Source organism: Bacillus rossius, chromosome 1 (assembly GCF_032445375.1).
Source record: "Bacillus rossius redtenbacheri isolate Brsri chromosome 1, Brsri_v3, whole genome shotgun sequence".
Classification (NCBI taxonomy): Eukaryota; Metazoa; Arthropoda; class Insecta; order Phasmatodea; family Bacillidae; genus Bacillus; species Bacillus rossius.
Genome location: NC_086330.1, coordinates 117,717,835 through 117,737,458, shown reverse-complemented (window position 1 = coordinate 117,737,458; position 19,624 = coordinate 117,717,835). Strand labels below are relative to the sequence as shown.

Genomic DNA, 19,624 nt, shown 5'->3' with positions numbered 1-19,624 from the left:
TGACCGACTGTTATAAATAGTTTCTCTTGTAAAATAATATTAATAATAGGTGTATAGAATTGATAAATTTATTTCATTACTAGCTGCCCGACCCGGTTTCGCACGGCTATACTAATGGGAAAAAAATAAGCCACATCTCCCATTTACAGTAATGTTAAATAAAAAAAATTCAGTGAAAATTTATTACAATGCTGTATAATGTACCGGATAGAAAATGAATAGCACCGATGGTTTCCCGACTCGTGCACGTAACGTACAACTGATGTACCCGTACTTCGCTACGGCAGTCTACCGGCAGATCACTCTTGCGCCGCTCATTATACATGCCCCTCCTTGTGGGTACGCCACTGCCGCATGATGCCCGTTGCCATGGAGACGCAGAAGGCATGAACAATGCAAAATACTATTCTCATGCAGACAAATTACTCACTGTTGCCTGGTTTTAACCACCCATGAGATCTAATTTTCGGAAAATGTCATCCTGCGTAACATAAGGAACATTACTGTGAAGTTTCAAGTCTGTAAAATATATATACTTGAAAAAAAGGGCAATTTTTTATATTTAAAGTACCCGCAAAATTTCAACGGTGATGAGGGCTGCACTAACAATGAAATAGTCGTTGCCATAGAGACGAATGCAGCATCAACAAAGCAACGGCCGTTTCCATGGTGATTTCCTACCAAAAAATGGAAATTTTGATATATTACGCCCCCGAAACTCCCTTTGGGATTGGATTTCCGCAGAATCCGTTCTTAGTGAGCGTCTACATCACAAAATGAGTAACTATGCTAAATTTCAAGTCATTCGGGTGTATAGTTTTAGAGATCTCGTGATGAGTGAGTCAGTGAGTGGTATTTCGCTTTTACACACACACACACACACACACACACACACACACACACATATATATATATATATATATATATATATATATATATCTAATATATAAAATTCTCGTGTCACAGTTTTCGTTGCCATACTCCTCCGAAACGGCTTGACCGATTTTGATGAAATTTTTTGTGCTTATCCGGTATCTATGAGAATCGGCCAACATCTATTTTTCATCCCCCTAAATGTTAGGGGTAGTCCACCCCTAATTTTTTTTTTATTTCCAGTTTTTGGTAGGAAATCACCATGGCAACGGCTGTTGCTTTGTTGATGCTTCATTCGTCTCTATGGCAACGGCTATTTCATTGTTAGTGCAGTCCTCATCACCGTTGAAATTTTGCAAGTACTTTAAATATCAAAAATTGCCCTTTTTTCAAGTATATATATTTTACAGACTTGAAACTTCACAGTAATGTTCCTTATGTTACGCAGGATGACATTTTCAGAAAATTAGATCCCATTGGATGTTAAAACCAGGCAACAGTGGGTACTTTGTCTGCATGAGAACAGGATTTTGCATGTTCATGCCTTCTGCGTCTCCATGGCAACGGGCATCGCGCGGCAGTGGCGTACCCTCAAGGAGGGGCATGTATAATGAGCGGCGCAAGAGTGATCTGCATGTAGACTGCCGTAGCGAAGTACGCTTAGTGTGCTCATTTGTTGGATGGTCGGCAGCAATACTAGAGGTGGTACAGCTGTAACCTGTAAAATTGTACCTGCAATGTGTTGTGTATGGAAAAAAATAAAAATTATATTATCTAAATTTTTGTTATTCAACAATAACCTTCCCATCAATGCATGATGTCACAGTATCCATAGCTCTACTCTTTCTGCCATATAACATTGAAAAAAAAAAAGCTATTAGAATAATAACAAAAGATAAAAAAATCATCTAACTGCAGACCAAAATTCAAAAAACTTAAAGTCCTGACTGCCATAAATGAATACGTTCTAGAAACTTTTTATTCATTCTTAAGAAAAAGAAGAAGAAAAAACAATTAAATTTTTTTTTTTTAGATATTCACACATAGGTATAACACCAGAAATGCTAGTATATATATATATATATATATATATATATATATATATATATATATATACAAGACCTTGTCAGAATTGTAACGGGAGAGGAAAATTATTCATGGTCCAAAAAATGAATATTAATTAAAATTAATGAAAATAATTCTAGTAAAAGAAAAAAAGACAAATTAAACACAGAGAGCGGGAAAAAAACAATAGTTTAGGTCTGCGATTTAAAGTGATAAAAAGTATTTAAATACTAATTGAACTCTTATGAGGGTACTTCTTGCTTCGTTGTTAATATCACACGGGTGTTTTTTACTTGTATGGGAAAATTAAGAATGATAAAGCATTTAGTGCGTGGCAACAATGTCAATATATATATATATATACATACTTATATTATAAAGCTGAAGAGTTTGTTTGTTTGTTTGAACGCGCTAATCTCAGGAACCACTGGTCCGATTTGAAAAATTCTTTCAGTGTTGGATAGTACATTTATCGAGGAAGGCTATAGGCTATATTATATTATCAATAACATTAGGGATCATTACTAAAAGTCCAATTTAGAATCAAATGCGTTGGAGGGGGTTAGATACAACATGCAGTACACATATGAAGTGTGTGTTGACAATGCCGCAGGCACTAGAAGTTTATTTCCTATTGCCTATTAACATTGTTGCCACGCACTAGATGCTTTATAATTCTTAATTTTCCCATACAAGTAAAAAACACCCGTGTGATATTAACAACGAAGCAAGAAGTACCCTCATAAGAGTTGAATTAGTATTTAAATACTTTTTATCACTTTAAATCGCAAACCTAAACTATTAATTTTTTCCTCTCTCTGTGTTTAATTTGTTTTTTTTTCTTTTACTAGACTTATTTTTATTATTTTTAATTAATTTTCATTTTACGGACCATCGATAATTTTCCTCTTCCGTTACAGTTCTGACAAGGATTTATATATATATATATATATATATATATACATACTAATATTATAAAGCTGAAGAGTTTGTTTGTTTGTTTGAACGCGCTAATCTCAGGAACCACTGGTCCGATTTAAAAAATTCTTTCAGTGTTGGATAGTACATTTATCGAGGAAGGCTATAGGCTATATTATATTATCAATAACATTAGGGATCATTACTAAAAGTCCAATTTAGAATCAAATGCGTTGGAGGGGGTTAGATACAACATGCAGTACACGTACGAAGTGTGTGTTGACAATGCCGCAGGCGCTAGAAGTTTATTTTATACTGCCTATTAACATTGTTGCCACGCACTAGATGCTTTATCATTCTTAATTTTCCCATACAAGAAAAAACACCCGTGTGATATTAACAACGAAGCAAGAAGTACCCTCATAAGAGTTCAATTAGTATTTAAATACTTTTTATCACTTTAAATCGCAAACCTAAACTATTGTTTTTTTCCCCCTCTCTGTGTTTAATTTGTCTTTTTTTCTTTTACTAGAATTATTTTCATTAATTTTAATTAATATACATTTTTCGGACCATGAATAATTTTCCTCTCCCGTTACAATTCTGACAAGGACTTGTCAGAATTGTAACGGGAAAGGAAAATTATTGATGGTCCGAAAAATGAAAATTAATTAAAAATAATAAAAATAAGTCTAGTAAAAGAAAAAAACAAATTAAACACAGAGAGAGGAAAAAAATTAAATATTATGTTTGCGATTTAAAGTGTTAAAAAGTATTTAAATAAGGTAAAGGCACCTATTATGGGACCCCTTTTAAATAAAATTCATATATTTTTATTAAGTGAACATAAATTAACATTTAACGTATGATAAATTACTTGATATGTTTAACTATAAAATGCAATACATACATATTGTTTAAAAATAATAAATTTATGTCCTCTGCAAAAAACGGATGACACTGCACTTTTCCAAAGGAAAAAAAAGGGTTCCTAATATGGGACACATTATTTCTTTATCCTCTTTTGGCAATGAGGACACACAAAGTGACTGTCAGTGGCACCACAATGTTCATGAGCCCAACGACAGCAGACAGTACACTGTATCCACTGTTCGCCATGTTTGTCATCTGAAAATATGCATCCACAGAAGAGGCATTCAGCATAGTTGTCTTCTTCACCAGAGCTATCTGATAAGATGTCGAAATCATCATCCGACTCGTCGCTGCTGGATTGTTCCATTAATCTTCTTGTACAACATCGTGATCTTGACTTTTGTGTGTTGGCAGAAGGTTTTTGTCAGGGTTTTATGACATTTCCCTGCAGCTTCTTTTTTTTATTTTTTGCTGTTGTAGCTCTTTCCAAACTCTTCAGGAGATCGGATTTGTAAGGCGATGAGGTTATTACAGATGCTTTGCCACATCTTCGGCTTTATAAATTTGCTGAAAGACTAGGAATTGGCTTAATGTCTTTAGGAGAGATAGGTGTGATGTCCATTGTTTGAGCAGGACTAGCATCAGAAGGCCCTGTGCCAAAAAAATGTGGGTGATCCATAGGCAGAACAGGGTGAGAATTAGATGGTCCTGCACCAGTTTATGTGTCATTCGAAGTGGCGATGATAGTTGCACTGGTATGAACATATCTATCAGGAATTTCGTGACAACTGTGAATTACAAAGTCACAATCACGAAACCCATCACTGTTGAATGGGTAAAATCCTGTTTAGCGGAATGCATTGACTGCTATTTCCATTGTTGCAGCTCGTTGATATGCTGCACTGAACAACTTTGCAACCAAGAGTGGTGTTACAATACGGTAAGGGTTGTTTCTTAAAGAAGCCTGTATTTCTGAGGCATAATAGGTTTTCAGTGGTTTCATGAAGCCTACATCCAGTGGCTGAATTTTGTGTGAACTGTGAGGAGGGATACAAAAGATTGATACGTGGTTCTCTCTAGCCAATCGTATCACATCAACATTTCTGGTGTGTGAGTAGTGGCCATCGAGAATAAGAACAGGGTCTTCAAGTGGTGGCTTTGTATATTCAAAAAATGATCAAACCACTTTGTGAACAAATCCCCCTGAATCCATCCAGAAGGGTGGCATCCCCAAATATAACCAGCTGGTGCCCCATCCATGAGTTCTATTTTCATATTATTCCTTGGCCACACTATCAATGGAGGGACAAAAGAACCAACTGCATTCATGCAAGTAACGACTGTTATGAGTGACCCTCTCTCAGCTGATGTCAGTGCAGCTACTTCTCGTTTTCCTTTCAGGGATATTACCTTCTCAGCTCTGTGCTGTACCACAGTTACCCCAGTCTCGTCAACATTGTACAACCTGTGAGGACGGCCTTTAATTTTGTCAAATTCAGTTACATAGAGCTCAAAAAATGTTTTCACATTTTCAGGACTGAAACCTTTTACTCTGGCGTGAAAAATGCCTTGGGGAACTCTTAATGACAACTGTGGATGACGCTTTAAGAAAGACCCCATTCACTTCTTACCAGCTGATTTATTTTTTCTGAGAATGGGTGTTTGATACCATTAGCAATGGCTAGTTGGAAGGCCATCCTTTTAATATCACATTTCCTCAACCCATAAAACCTTTTATCCATCTCAATGCAGTACGGTACGAGTTCATTTTCTAGTTTACAACTTAATGTAGGCCTTCTTCCTAATGGCACATTTACCAAATCATCAGTACGCAATTCAGTATTTTTCATATACCTTTCCGCTGTGCTTTTTGGTACCCCAAAATGTTTCGCTGCTGACTTGTAACCCATAGTACCTGTTTGTACAGCTTTGACAGCTAGGATCATCTGCTCCTTGTCCATTTCTTCCTTTTCGGATTTCGGCTAGGATCCCTCTAAAAGCAAAACATTAATATGAAAGGTAATAATAAAGTTAAATTCAATGTCATTTTAAGCAAAGAAAACTGTTAATCTATGCCTATGAATTAATATCCTAAGTCCAGCATTACTTATGAAATATGTCATTACAGTTTGTTAATAAAGAGAATTATATTGCTATACATTAGATATGAAGCAATTTAATTACATTATAACATAATAAATCATCATTCTGTTGTAACAAGGCGATAGTTAAATGATACTCTCATGTTTAAATGCATAACACTTTATTTAGCAGGAAGCTCTTAATATGAGACCCGGTTCCTAATATGAGATAGTATCCCATAAAAGGGTACTCTGTAGGTCTCATAATAGGAGCCATCAATACGCAACAAAAGTCTTTGTGTTGCAGATACAAAAAGTGCACGAAACACAATCTCACTAGCATGCACATAACCACTCATCTATATAGCAATCAGCATGTATGAATGTTATAACAAGTAACCTTACCTTGATTTATATGTAAGCCGTTTCTGTTATCTCGGTGGAAAACTCGATAGCTCGTAAAACACAAAATCGGTAACCACGCTTGTCTGCACATTCGCTCGCTAATGAAAACAATACACACGCAATAAAACGTTCCCTACACCGAGTTAGTGTATTGTCCGCTAGAGTTGAGGAGCTCCCGGCTGAGAAAGTGTAGGGTCTCATATTAGGAAAGGTCTCATAATAGGTGCTTTTACCTTACTAATTGAACTTTTATGAGGGTACTGATTGCTTCTTGTTAATATCACACAGGTGTTTTTTACTTGTATGGGAAAATTAAGAATGATAAAGCATTTAGTGCGTGACAACAATGTCAATAAGCAATAGGAAATAAACTTCTATTGCCTGCGGCATTGTCAACACACACTTCATACGTGTACTGCATGTTGTATCTAACCCCCTGCAACGCATTTGAAACTAAATTGGACTTTTAGTAATGATCCCTAATGTTATTGATAATATAATATAGCCTATAGCCTTCCTCGATAAATGTACTATCCAACACTGAAATAATTTTTCAAATCGGACCAGTGGTTCCTGCGATTAGCGCGTTCAAACAAACAAACAAACTCTTCAGCTTTATAATATTAGTATATATGAACTGTCTATGTAATTTCAAAATTCATTATTTTATGGCCTTAAAAATAGTAAAAAATAAATATCTACTAAAACATATCATTAATATCGATAGTATACGAAATACTAATGTTAATGTAAACAAGCTGGGTAGTATTAGTCTGACAATTGTGGGCGCCAATCGCTCTGTATTGTAGTTAATAGTGAGACAGACTACAGTCAAGTACAACTCACTATTCAGTACATATGCTCAAAACCCAACCAGACGAGGAGAAACAGGACAGAAAGTGAAAGTATCACAAGACATTCTTCTCGCACGCTGCAACTAGCAAACGACCCCCCTCTTGCAGAGATGTCGGTGCTGTAGTCGCTGAAATTTCCGCGAGCCCGCGCATGCAATGCATCCATCTCGTTGGTGATGGGGAATATTTACTGTCGCGGGGACAGCCATGTCGCGTGTAGCGGTTGCGTCTTTAACTGAAGTCGCAGGGCCAGGCCACAACACGTGACAGCGGAAATTTCACGTCACGTCGCTCTCCACGAGCAGCGCTAGGCGTGTCGCGGGGCGCGTGTCGATAGGAGCAGAGGCGTCGCTCAGCAGATTGCGACTGGCACGGGCAAGTCGCCATCGCTTTAGAAGCTACACGCGACCCGCGACCCAAGCACGTCTAGAAACTCGAGTACTTTCTCAGTGCGACGCGTGACATGAGCGTGGCCAGTCTATTTCATTGCATCCAAGTAGGACATTGGCCAGATTATGTGTGTCCTAACTTATTATTGTTACGAAAGCGAGAGACATGACCGCGATGCGCGCCAGGTTCGGAGCTGGCTGGCGGCCCCGCACGGCCACTGACGTCACGCGCCGTTCATCAGAAGTAATGCATGCCACGCGTGCCAGGCCGGATTACAAGGGTCCTCAGGTCCTCGCTAACCCCCCACCCCCCCACCCCCTCCTCAGGCATCGTCAACCACGGACTATTATCATCTTTAGCGGCCTGGGAATTTCGGGCTTACAGAGGCCGCCGCGTAAAATGGCGTGAATAAGCGTCGCCATTCTCGAGTTTCAGTCGTCGGGTCGGCCCGAGATGACGCGACTCGTAACAGCCGCACTCGTCAGTTCGAAAAGGGCGCCACAGGTACTTAAGCAGTGACGCCGGTCCCCGCGGGAGTTCCGCGACAGATCCGAGTGAGTTCCGAGAGTTTGGAGAGTTCCGCGAGTGAAGGGAAGTGCGACATCGGTGAAGAGGGTGAGAGACCCTCTCGAGAGTGGCGCGACGCGGAGCGACGGGATTGAGAGAGTGCGACTGAGTGGCGCGAGACTGTGTGAGTGGTCAGGCGCGAGTTAAGGGGCGAACCACTGTTAAGCCTAGCTCCAGTGATGAGTGCGAACTGTGGATCTTGACATTGAGTGACTTGCTAATAAAAAATTTTAAGTGTCAGTGATTGGTGATCGGACATTTTTTTAAGTACAATTATTTATTAGTAATGTAAATATCAGTAATTAATAAAACTGTAATAAAACTTAATTGGGATATTCCTTACGAACTTAGTTCTTCCCATATAGCTCGCAACATTATACTAATGTGCAGAACATATTTTAAAGCCTCCAGGATACATATTTTATTTTAATTTTTTTTAAATATTCCAGAAGATATTTTGCTTGCTTAGAGAAAAATATAATGAATCATAGCCACCAAATATTAACTAATTTGGTTTTTCTGAGCGTATATTACTTAAAATTTTTTATAAAATTTATATTGATCAATATCACTCAGTAAAAAATAATAATGCTTAAAAAACTAGATTAAAAAAATCTCTTTTGGCACAGCCTACAGGCGTAGGTAGATTTCGAAGTGCATATTTATTCTGGGAATATTTTGGCAATTTCTTTAAAATGTGGAATTTTAAGAACTTAATGTACATATTATATTTATGTTCTCCAATATTACAAAAGGTTTGATTAAATATTTGCTCAATTTCAATGCTGCAAAAAAATTAAGAATATTTTTAACTCCACGTCCATTGAATAGTTTAGAACGCAGCATAGAATAGTTTAGAATGCAGCATTGAATAGTATAGAAATCAGCATTGAATAGTTTAGAACACAGCATTGAATAGTTGAGAACGCAGCATTGAATAGCTTATAAAGAATTTAATATGATATGCCAAGTAAGGTAATTATTTAATTTTTTTGACCATCAAACACTATTTTTCATCCCTTAAACTAATTACGTGGTCGTAAAAAAATGTTATTTGCACCAAGGTTTAAGATAGTTTAAAATAAACCTCAATCTAATTCGATTCTAAGAAAGTTCTGAGATTTTTATTTAAAATCAACCCATGTTTTTACGGTAATAATTCGTTTCATCAGAATTGTTTCAACCAAAGGTTTAGATGAAGTTGAGGATTTATACAATAATTCATTGTTTTACAATGAATTATAATGAATTATAGCGAATTTGATAGTGTAAATCGTACGGAAATCTATATACCTGTATATAAAAGAAAGTCGTGTTAGTTACACTATTTATAACTCAAGAACGGCTGAACAGATTTGGCTGAAAATTGGTAGGGTGGTAGCTTAGAACCAGGAGACGGGCATAGGATATTTTTGATCCTGTTCCCGGGGAAAAAAATAATTAATAATAGTTTTTAAAAACTAAAAAAACACGCTTTATATAGAAAACCAAACTAAAAAATATAAAATCAAGAAAGTATATTGTTCACAATAATCATTACCCACTCTTACTTTTCATTTAATTAAATGTCACTTTTTATTTAATTAAATGTCACAATACTTAGTAGACTTTGTTTATATCGCGCCAAAGACAAACTGAAAGAAAAGAGTTCGTACATAAGCGAAATGGTTTTCTTTACAATGTGCGAACTCTTTTCTTTCAGTTTGTCTTTGGCGCGATATAAACAAAGCCTACTAAATATTGTGAAATTATATAAATGGACGAAAATCTTATTTTGAAAATTTAATAATGGAATAATCTTATCAAATTAGTGTATTGCCATCGGCCATCGATAAATCTACAAAGTTTGAATGAAATCTGGCCGTTTAAAGTGGGTCAAAATCGCACCCAAAGGAGTCGGTTACAAACATACAAACAAACAAACATACAGGTGAAGCTAATATAAAGCGTGTAAAAAAAGTGGTATAACAAAACGCAACTGAAAGCAAAACGAAAAATTTATCAGTCAAAACATGTCTAGCCGCTCATTTGTTAAAAAATGGTATAGCAAAACGCAACTGACATGGAATAACAAAACACAACTGACAGCTAAACGTAATGTTGTCTATGGTTAAGTATGGTTGAAAATTTGACAATTAACAAAACACAACTGACAGCTCAACGTAATGTTGTCTATGGTTAAGTATGGTAGAAAATTTGACAATGTAAAATCTCAAAGTTGACCGGTTGATGTGTATTTTTTTTTTTTTTTTTTTTTTTTTCGAATTTCAATTGGCTTATCGTGCCGATATTATCATTAACAATACCACGCCGCGACCAAGACGATCAAATCTTTCCCGACAAGGCCGTAATGCAACTAGGATTCGAAACATTGCGAATGAAAGGACTGAGGAAGAACAATAAATTGCACGTGGAGAGCGCCGCGTTAGTGTGGCTCGACTTCGTGCTTCTCAATCACAAGAGCAAAGCGAGGCAGCCCGTGAAACGGCTCGGTTGGCAATGCGAAATCGTCGAGCAAACCTCAGAGATCAACGACTAGATAATTTTCGACGCACAAGAAGAAATTTATCAAGTACTGATTTGAATCGAGCAGCGTTTCGATACGATTGCAGCACTGATAACTGCTTGCATACTAGCGTTCGCATTGGGCCAATGGACGTTGTTTGCGAGTTTTGTGGCGCATTGAAGTTTTCCGGAGAAACGCCAGGATTGTGCTGCCTTAGTGGGAAAGTGAAATTGCCATTATTGACTCCGCCACCTGAGCCATTGCATTCATTGCTTCGTGGCGAAACACCCGAATCACGACATTTTCTAGCAAACACTCAAAAATACAATAGTTGTTTCCAAATGACCTCATTTAGGGCAGACATTAGGTATAGAAGAACGAGGATTTAATCCGACATTCAAGTTATGTATTTATTTTTGTTCTTACATACAATACAGTAGAATAATAATATACTTTACTTATTCTTATGTATTACTAGCTTTTACCCGCGGCTTCACTCTCGTTATGTCCGTAAGCATCAAAGATCATTTCAAATAAAATAAAATATGGTATCTAATTCTTTTTTTTATTGCGTGACTGGAATCATCAGTATTTAAAAATTCTAACATCCGATTTAGCTTAAAAAAATGAAAACATGCTTTATTGAAATATGTTTCACTATTACAAAAAAAAATCCTTTTTAATCCTAACATTTTAAAAAGTTCAAAAAAGTTGATTAATTAGATCCACATCATTTTCACTAAATTACAAAATTCTCTTGAAAGTAAAATATAACCTTCAGCATCAATGTACAAACAACAATCACCGAATAAAATAGACACCTAATCTTAAAAATTTAAAAAGTTTAAGTATTGCTTGGCGGTGATATAAAAATAAAATTGAATAGTAAATTGACCGCCGGTATTATATTATTAAATTAGCGAATTATTTAATTTACTTATTAAAACACCAGATGACGTTAAATGTCATTCAAATTACTCAAACTCGCAGTCAGACGATCATACAAACGTCTACAATACAAATATCAATTTTTTTTTGGAAAACAAATATTGTTTTTTTTTTTCAATAAAATGTATCCTATGTTTTTTTAATACCTCCAAGAAAATGTGTACAAAGTTTCATGATGATCGGTTAAGTAGTTTTCGCGTGAAAGTGTACCAAACAAACTTACATTCACATTTATAATATTAGTAGGGATGTATGCTAATTCTAAAAAAAAGTGATTATAAATCAGCAATACTGACTTTGCTTTTGATTTCGTAGATACAAGGACAGATTCACCATCGAATTGGATCATTGCAACCTCTCGAAAATGCACAGCATAAATTTTTACAAATATACTTCATGGGCAACATGTAGGAACAACTTGATCGACGTCAAGAGATCAATGCAGCAATGAAAAGAGCAATTCTTCAAGATCTGCAGCAACTACTTCATGAACATCACGCGTTGGTCAGGCTGTTTAAGAGTGCTTTGGAGCGCATGCCAAATGATGACTACAAAGTCGTGATCAGAGCGGATAAACGACCATCTGGAACACACGAACGCACATTTAACGCTCCAACAATAGATGAAGTTGCCATCCTGATTGTTGGTGAAAACTTGGAAAGACGCGATACTGGGCAACTGCAACAAATATCTGAAACGCATCGTTCACATGATACGTTGCAATACCCGCTGATGTTTTGGCAAGGAGAAGATGGATATTAATTTAATATCAAAATGAAAAATCCGTTGAATGGTGAGTATCAATATCATAGTTTTGATTTCAACATGACATACATTTTACAGTGTTTAGTTTTGGTTTCCAATAAAAGACCAAATATAGTGCTTATTACCAGGAAATAGAAAGTCGTAAGAACAGACTTAAAGATTAGGGGCTGTTTGTTTAGAGAAAATTGGACAAATGACTGGCAACCTATTTAAAGTCATTTATTTTCACCTCTTTATAATTATGCTAAAAATATGAATGTTAGTTTTATATACAAAATACTAATTCTACTGTCAGGTGAAGAAACTACCAAGAAGGTTAGCTCGATGAATTATTACGCATATCGTTTGATGATTCGTCAAAATGCTGACAACTATTTGCTGCGGTTTCGTCGATTGCTTCAGCAGTATTGCGTCGACACGTACGTCAAAATAGAAACGGAGCTTTTAAATTTCATTCGGTTGAACCAAACCAAACTGCGTTCTGAGGAGTATATCCATTTACGTGATGCAGTTAGTATGTACTGAAGGAAGTGTAGCTAATATTGGTCGATTAACTATTCTGCCTGGCGACATACATAGGTAGTCCGCGTCATATGCATGAATATGCGCAAGATGCAATGACATATGTTTGTCATTACGTTCGGCCAGATCTCTTTATTACTTTTACCTGTAATCCAAAATGGATAGAAATTGTTTAAGTGCTGCTTCCCGGACAAACATGAAGTGATCGTCACGACATCACAGCACATGTATTCAGGCAAAAAATACGGTCCCTGATGAACTACATTGTTAAACAACGCGTCTTTGGAGATACTCGAGGCTGGATGTATTTAATGGAATGGCAAAAACGAGGCGTGCCGCACGCACACATTCTTATTTGGTTAGTGGAAAGAATTCAAAAAGAACAAATAGATGATATCATATGTGCCAAGATTCCCGATCACGAGGCCGATCCAGACCTACATGATGTATTTATAAATATGATTCATGGACCGTGTGGCGCCATCAATCCCCAATCACCTTGCATCGTCGACGGCGTGTTCCAAACAATATCCACGGAAATTAACGGCGGAGACCGTCACTGACAACGATGGTTATCCACTGTATCGGCGTCGATCACCCGATGATAACGGTCGAACTATCACAACTAAAGTGAAAAGAATGGATTTCGTGGTCGACAACAGTTGGATTGTTCCATATTCGCCACTTATTTACAAAACGTTCAAGACACATTGTAACGTTGAGTATTGCAATTCAGTAAAGTCCATAAAATACATCTGCAAATATGTGACGAAAGGTAGCGATATGGCGATTTTTGGCGTATAAACCTCCAATACCAACGATGAAATTGCGTGCTATCAAGTTGGTCGGTATGTGAACTGCAATGAAGCGATTTGGCGTATATTCGCATTCCCTATTCACGAACGTCATCCTATTGTTGTGCATTTGGCGGTGCATCTGGAGAATGTTCAAAGAGTATATTTCACGGCTTCGAATGTTGTTCAACGTGCTGAAACACCTCCAGCGACAACATTGACCAGTTTCTTTGCGATCTGCCGAAGCGATCCGTTTGCACGAACTTTGTTTTACTCGGAGATGCCACGTTATTACACTTGAAATTGTGTATACGTCAAGTACTATACTGTTGAGTCTTGCACAGCTCCACAGTTAGGACGACTCTTTTTCTGTATGTAGTATTTATGTATATGTGGTGTCTCTGCAGTATTATATAGATACACCTACCACTATGCATATGCCTCTCGTAGTGTTGTCACTTTCTCTGTGTGTGTAGTATAGCTGATTAAATATTATTGTAGTTAATTGGGCGCCGTTGCTATACTAAACAATTGTCTATTATATAGGTTGCGTGTAGTTGATTAGGTACGTAAACAGATGAATTAAAATAATAAAAGTTAAATGTAATGGTCAGAGAGGATGTATCTTGCAATAGAGACACAACACAGTTTAATAACAAAAGACAAACACACAACGATAACAAATGCACTGAACAATACTAAATCTAAACAAATAAATACACAAAACAATAACACTTCAATTGCATGACTTTGTAATTAAATGGTTTTATTAGTAGTAGGAATATGTTGTGCAGGTTGGTAATGACAAAATTGGGAATTAGTAGTGTTTATTGTGGATTTCCTGGTTATGTTTATCTGGTTAAAAATTCCGGATATATGTAGGCACAGATTTATATTCAAAACAAAAGTTCGTTAAATTAAAATTATCATTTACCAAACGTTCATGTACGAGAAACAGTTTAGTGGTCAAATTCTTCAAATTTACGTAAATTACCGTCGCTCAGTTTCAGTAAGATATACGTGAAATTAATAATATATTAGTATTTCTTCAATAAATAATGTTTTCACCTCGGCTATTGCTCAGGGTTTGCAGAAGTTCTGCCCTCAGACCACTGAGTAGAATTACACTGTAAATAACGCTGAAATAATAATTTAAATTTGTAATAATGTTCAACCAGATGTTTAAAATGTCCAAAGTATGTGTAACTGACTTGGAAATAATTATAGTATTCAACAGTAATATCTCGTAAAAGTCCGTGCTAGTGACGCTACCCAGCTAAAAATGGCTACTTTTAGCTTAGAGTATAAGCCTCAATCTAATTTGTAGATAACTTATCTCTTTGCCGCCGGATATCGTTGAAAACGCTCACGGTCGTAGTTACAACAATACAAATTAGTTTCAATACACTGAATTTACAGTATTTAACAAGATTATGTAAAATATAACAATTTATATAAGGTCGGCGTCGGGATAGGCCCTGACGAAGAGACGCCTTTTCTTACTTCTTTCTTACATGACATAATACACGGACGCATTTCCGCCCACGGCGGTATGCTATTATCCAAGATAGCCTGCGGCTGTAAACACTGCAGCCAAGAACAGGTAAAATAATGTAGGTGATTAACAATCACATCAAAAAAAGTGTAAAACTATTAAACATAAAATATCTGTGGTGAGAAAAAAACAAGAAGTAAGAGAAGTGAAGTTACAACAATTAAATAAATATTAAATCAGGTTAGGTTTGATGGTATTATGGTCCGTTCAATATTTATAGATGCTAGGCTGTAGCATGACAGTTCCGTAGTTCGATGGTCACAGTATCTTATATAAAAGTGTTAAACAACATCATAGCATTAATAATAATAAAGAAGACATAAATAATAATAACACAATTAATACATATTTTATATGTTTCTGTACGCGGTACCATGTAACCGTACAAAATGCTTCATCGAAGAATTTTCAACAACGGAAGCAAGACGATACGGTTCCTGGTTATACAGATGTGCGTTCTACTGATTCTCTTGGTCGTATGTATACAGTTCATCCAAAGAATGATGAATGCTTCTATTTGTGGTTGTTGCTGGTAAATATTCGTGGGCCAACTTCATTTGAGTCACTACGGACTGTTAATGGTACAATATTCCCAACATATCGTGCTGCATGTAAAGAACTCAATTTACTAGAAAACGATACCCATTGGGATACGACAATCGTTGCATCTCCAAGTCAGATACGCACATTATTTGATTCATCATTTCAACATGCTTTCCATCGAACCCATCGAACCTGTGGCACAAATAGAAGGATAATATGTCAGAAGACATTTTACATCAAATTCGTGTCAGTTCAAGAAATCCCGATCTTAAGATGAATGAGGAGATACATAATCGGACTTTGGTCTTGATCGAAGACATGTGTTACCTCATGTGCGGTAATTTATTAGTCAGGTTAGGAATGCCAGCGCCAAATCATGAAATGTTGACGCATTTAATCGAGAATTGGAACGGGAACGTGAATATGAGCTTCAGGAATTAGATTTAGTAGTTTAAACGAATGTGCCACTGTTGAATCCCCAACAAAAGGAAGTTTATAATACATTAATGAAGGCAATTGATGATGGAAATGGTGGTTTATATTTCCTGGATGCCCCTGGTGGAACTGGTAAGACATTCCGCATGTCAGTAGTTTTAGCCACTGTTCGTGCGAGATCCAACATTGCGGTTGCAGTTGCTTCTTCTGGAATAGCAGCCACATTGTTAGAAGGATGCCGTACGGCTCATTCAGCATTAAAAATTCCGTTAAATCTTCAAACTATTGAAGAACCAACATGTAATATTGCAAAACACTCCGCAATGGCCAAAGTTTTATCAGCATCGAAAATCATCATCTGGGACGAATGCACAATGGCGCATAAACGTGCATTGGAAGCACTTAACCGAACAATGAAAGATCTACGCAATGACTCGAGATGTTTTGGAGGCGCAATGATTTTACTGTCTGACGATTTCCGTCAAACACTGCCAGTAATTCAAATATCAACTGCTGCCGACGAAATAAACGCTTGCCTCAAATCATCGAATCTATGGTGCTATATGAAGAAACTTCAGCTGACAACAAACATGAGAGTTGCATTGCTGAACGATACATCTGCTGAAGATTTCTCTGATCAATTGCGGACTATCGGTAATGGTCGAGTACCTATCGTTGAATCGAGCGGATTGATTTCATTTCCTCCGAATTTCTGTATCTTTGTCTCATCGAAAGACGAACTCATTAACAAAGTATTCCCAAACATCATTACTAACCACAAAAATAATGAATGGTTGAGTGAGCGAGCAATTTTGGCGGCTAAGAATAAATATGTAGATTATTTAAACTACATAATTCAGAATGAGATCATTGGTACACTGCATTCATTCAAACCTATTGACTGTGTAACAAATTAAGATTAAGCCACCAACTATCCAATTGAATTTTTAAACTCCTTTGATGTACCTGGCTTACCACCGCACAATTTACGACTAAAGGTTGGCTCCGTAGTAATCATGCTTCAAAACATAAACCAACCAAAACTGTGCAACGGAATGCGTTTGGTGGTAAGTAAATTGATGAACAATGTGATTTACGCGACGATACTCAAAGGGAAATTCGAGGGTGAGGAAGTTCTCATTCCGAGGATTCCGATGATCCCAACCAATATGCCGTTTGAGTTTAAAAGACTTCAATTTCCGATCCGTCTTGCATTCGCAATGACCATTAACAAATCACAAGGCCAATCCTTGAAAGTTTGTGGTCTGAATCTAGAAAATCCATGTTTTTTCCATGCTCAATTATATGTGGCATGTTTACGGGTCGAAAGACCATCTGCGTTATTTGTTCTTGCGCCTGATAATAAAACAAAAAATGTCTTATCACAAGGTGCTTCAATGAAGAGTGCAACCTATGCACCATAATACATGGCCAATAAAGAATAATTAAAATACTTGATTTTTTTATTTATATTTATAATCTTAATAAAAAATTGAGTTTAATAAAATCCAAAATCTGCTCATTTATTGCCTCTAAGGCGGAACAAAGTTCGCCGAGTCAGCTAGTTGTGGATATTTTTAAAATTCTACCCTTGTATTTTTTTTTCTCAGCTCCATGCAGTAATGGCTCATATTATCAAAAATTGTTTTCGACAAAAGTTTTAGATAACTTTTATAAGATTTACAAACAATTTGAACAGATTCGATTGTTTCTTTAAGGGAGAGGTGGGTAGTCCCGGACACTTAAGCATAATTACATACATCTGAAAAAATTTCATATATATTTAAAAAGTTAATCTGTCAGTTTTACGCTTGAAACACTATATGTGCATACATTGCCAATACAAACACATACAATCTTCTAATGAACGAAAATGATGATTACAATGGTGCTTATGTTGTTGCACAGAAACGATACACGTCGGGTAGCCCCGGACACATCATTTCTTCATTAAGCACAAATCACAGTAAAAGGATACATCATCAGGATCAACTCCAGCACATTCCTCATGTGCCCATCCCTTACATGTACAACATTGAATCCAGTTTTATTCAAAACTTTCACAGCAGATTATGCACATTGTCTTCGTTACTGGTAAAGATTTTTTCCTTGACAATTTCTTCCGACACTGTTTCGACTTGGACTGTTCCACAGTAAGTGACAGTTTGCTAGGTTTTCTTCGTAGAATATTTTTTGGTTTTTGGTCGTGTCTTAAGCACCACAGCTTCTTTGTAAGGGCTTGAAGTTAGAATTTCACTTCGCTGAGCTATTCGTTTCCTACATGAACTTCTTCTTTTGTTGGCGTCTGGAAGAGGTGACAAAGTTTTCAAAACATTTGTAACATTCGTTGATGTTGAGGGATGGTTGTTGTCTTCAACATTCGGCCTAGAAGTGATTGATCTGGGTGATTTCACAGGATCATCAGAGGTTTCTGTCATTGGAATAGGACTATGTGTTTCTGTTGCCTGATTAGAGATTGAACTGCAAGATGGTTGTGTAGCAGTAACAGGATCATTGCTAGGAGCTCTTGTATTTTCGACTTCATGTGCTTCAGGAATTTCTGTCAGAAGTGATGGAATAAAATCTAGGTCAGAGAAAACTCCAGGGTTAAAATGATAGATGTCTGTGCAAGAAAACCCATTGCTTGCAATATCAAGATGACAATACTTCCTATATGCACTTGAAACCAGTCCTGCTATTTCATTTTCTTTTATTCTTAGACCAGCATTTTGTCGCATCCACAGAGCACAACTTTCAGCATAAGCATTCTTGAATGGCTTCATTAAAGTTCTGTCCAATAGTTGGAGTTTGTGAGTAGTGTGAGGAGGAGTGCTTATCATGTGGACATTATGTTCACTAGCATAACATAGCACAGCAAGGTTCTTGTGGCTAGAATGTCCATCTAACAGTAACAAAACAGGGTTCTGTTGTGTAGGCTGAGTGTATCGAACAGAACTTTTTGGAACATTAAAATATGTTGCTGCAACTCGTACACTCATTTTACCACTCAACACATGTTCTACAGCAATTTTCATTGTAACTCCACTCCACGATCCCCTATTGGTAGTTCTTCTTTGAATTTCGGCATGATTGTTGCGTCTAACAACTGTAACATACGACCCCAATATATTAATAAAAATAATTAACCTGCTAAACAAAGAATATTTTGTTTTACATATCAAATGATGTGTCCGCAGCTACCTTCTTTTGGAGTGTCCGTGGCTACCCGCAACGCAATAGCTCGAACTAATAAACATAACATAAAAACTGTTGCCAATACGAGCATCCCTAAACGGTATGTTCAAAACGCCTTATAAATATGACATTGTGTACATACAATTCAGTTTCGCTTACCAACAGTGTCGTGAGACGCTTCCAGATATTAACTGCGTCGTAAAAACCTTTACCACAAAACACAAACATACGCACTACATTCACGCGCTTAACCCTTTCCTGCCTGGCGGTACTTGTGAGTCCCACAATGTTTGAAGCCCCATAGAAATAGTGTGTGCATGTTTGAAACCACATGC

At 36.8% G+C, this 19,624-nt stretch overlaps 1 protein-coding gene across 10 annotated transcripts in view; it reads right to left on the bottom strand.

The window, feature by feature from the left end:
* LOC134543053 (synaptic vesicle glycoprotein 2A-like) overlaps positions 1-19,624 on the bottom strand; it is a 130,886-nt gene that overhangs the window by 62,170 nt on the left and 49,092 nt on the right. For 2 of the 10 annotated variants that reach the window (XM_063387802.1, XM_063387809.1), the window contains exon 6: positions 17,648-19,200. The exons of 5 other annotated variants lie outside the window; for them this stretch is intronic. In XM_063387802.1, the coding sequence (XP_063243872.1) occupies positions 18,263-19,200 (938 nt within the window). In that variant the 3' untranslated portion in view covers positions 17,648-18,262. Of the gene's footprint in view, positions 1-11,144; positions 12,064-17,647; positions 19,201-19,624 lie in introns of those variants that run through there. 3 more of the 10 variants (XM_063387854.1, XM_063387836.1, XM_063387844.1) reach the window with 3 other exon arrangements.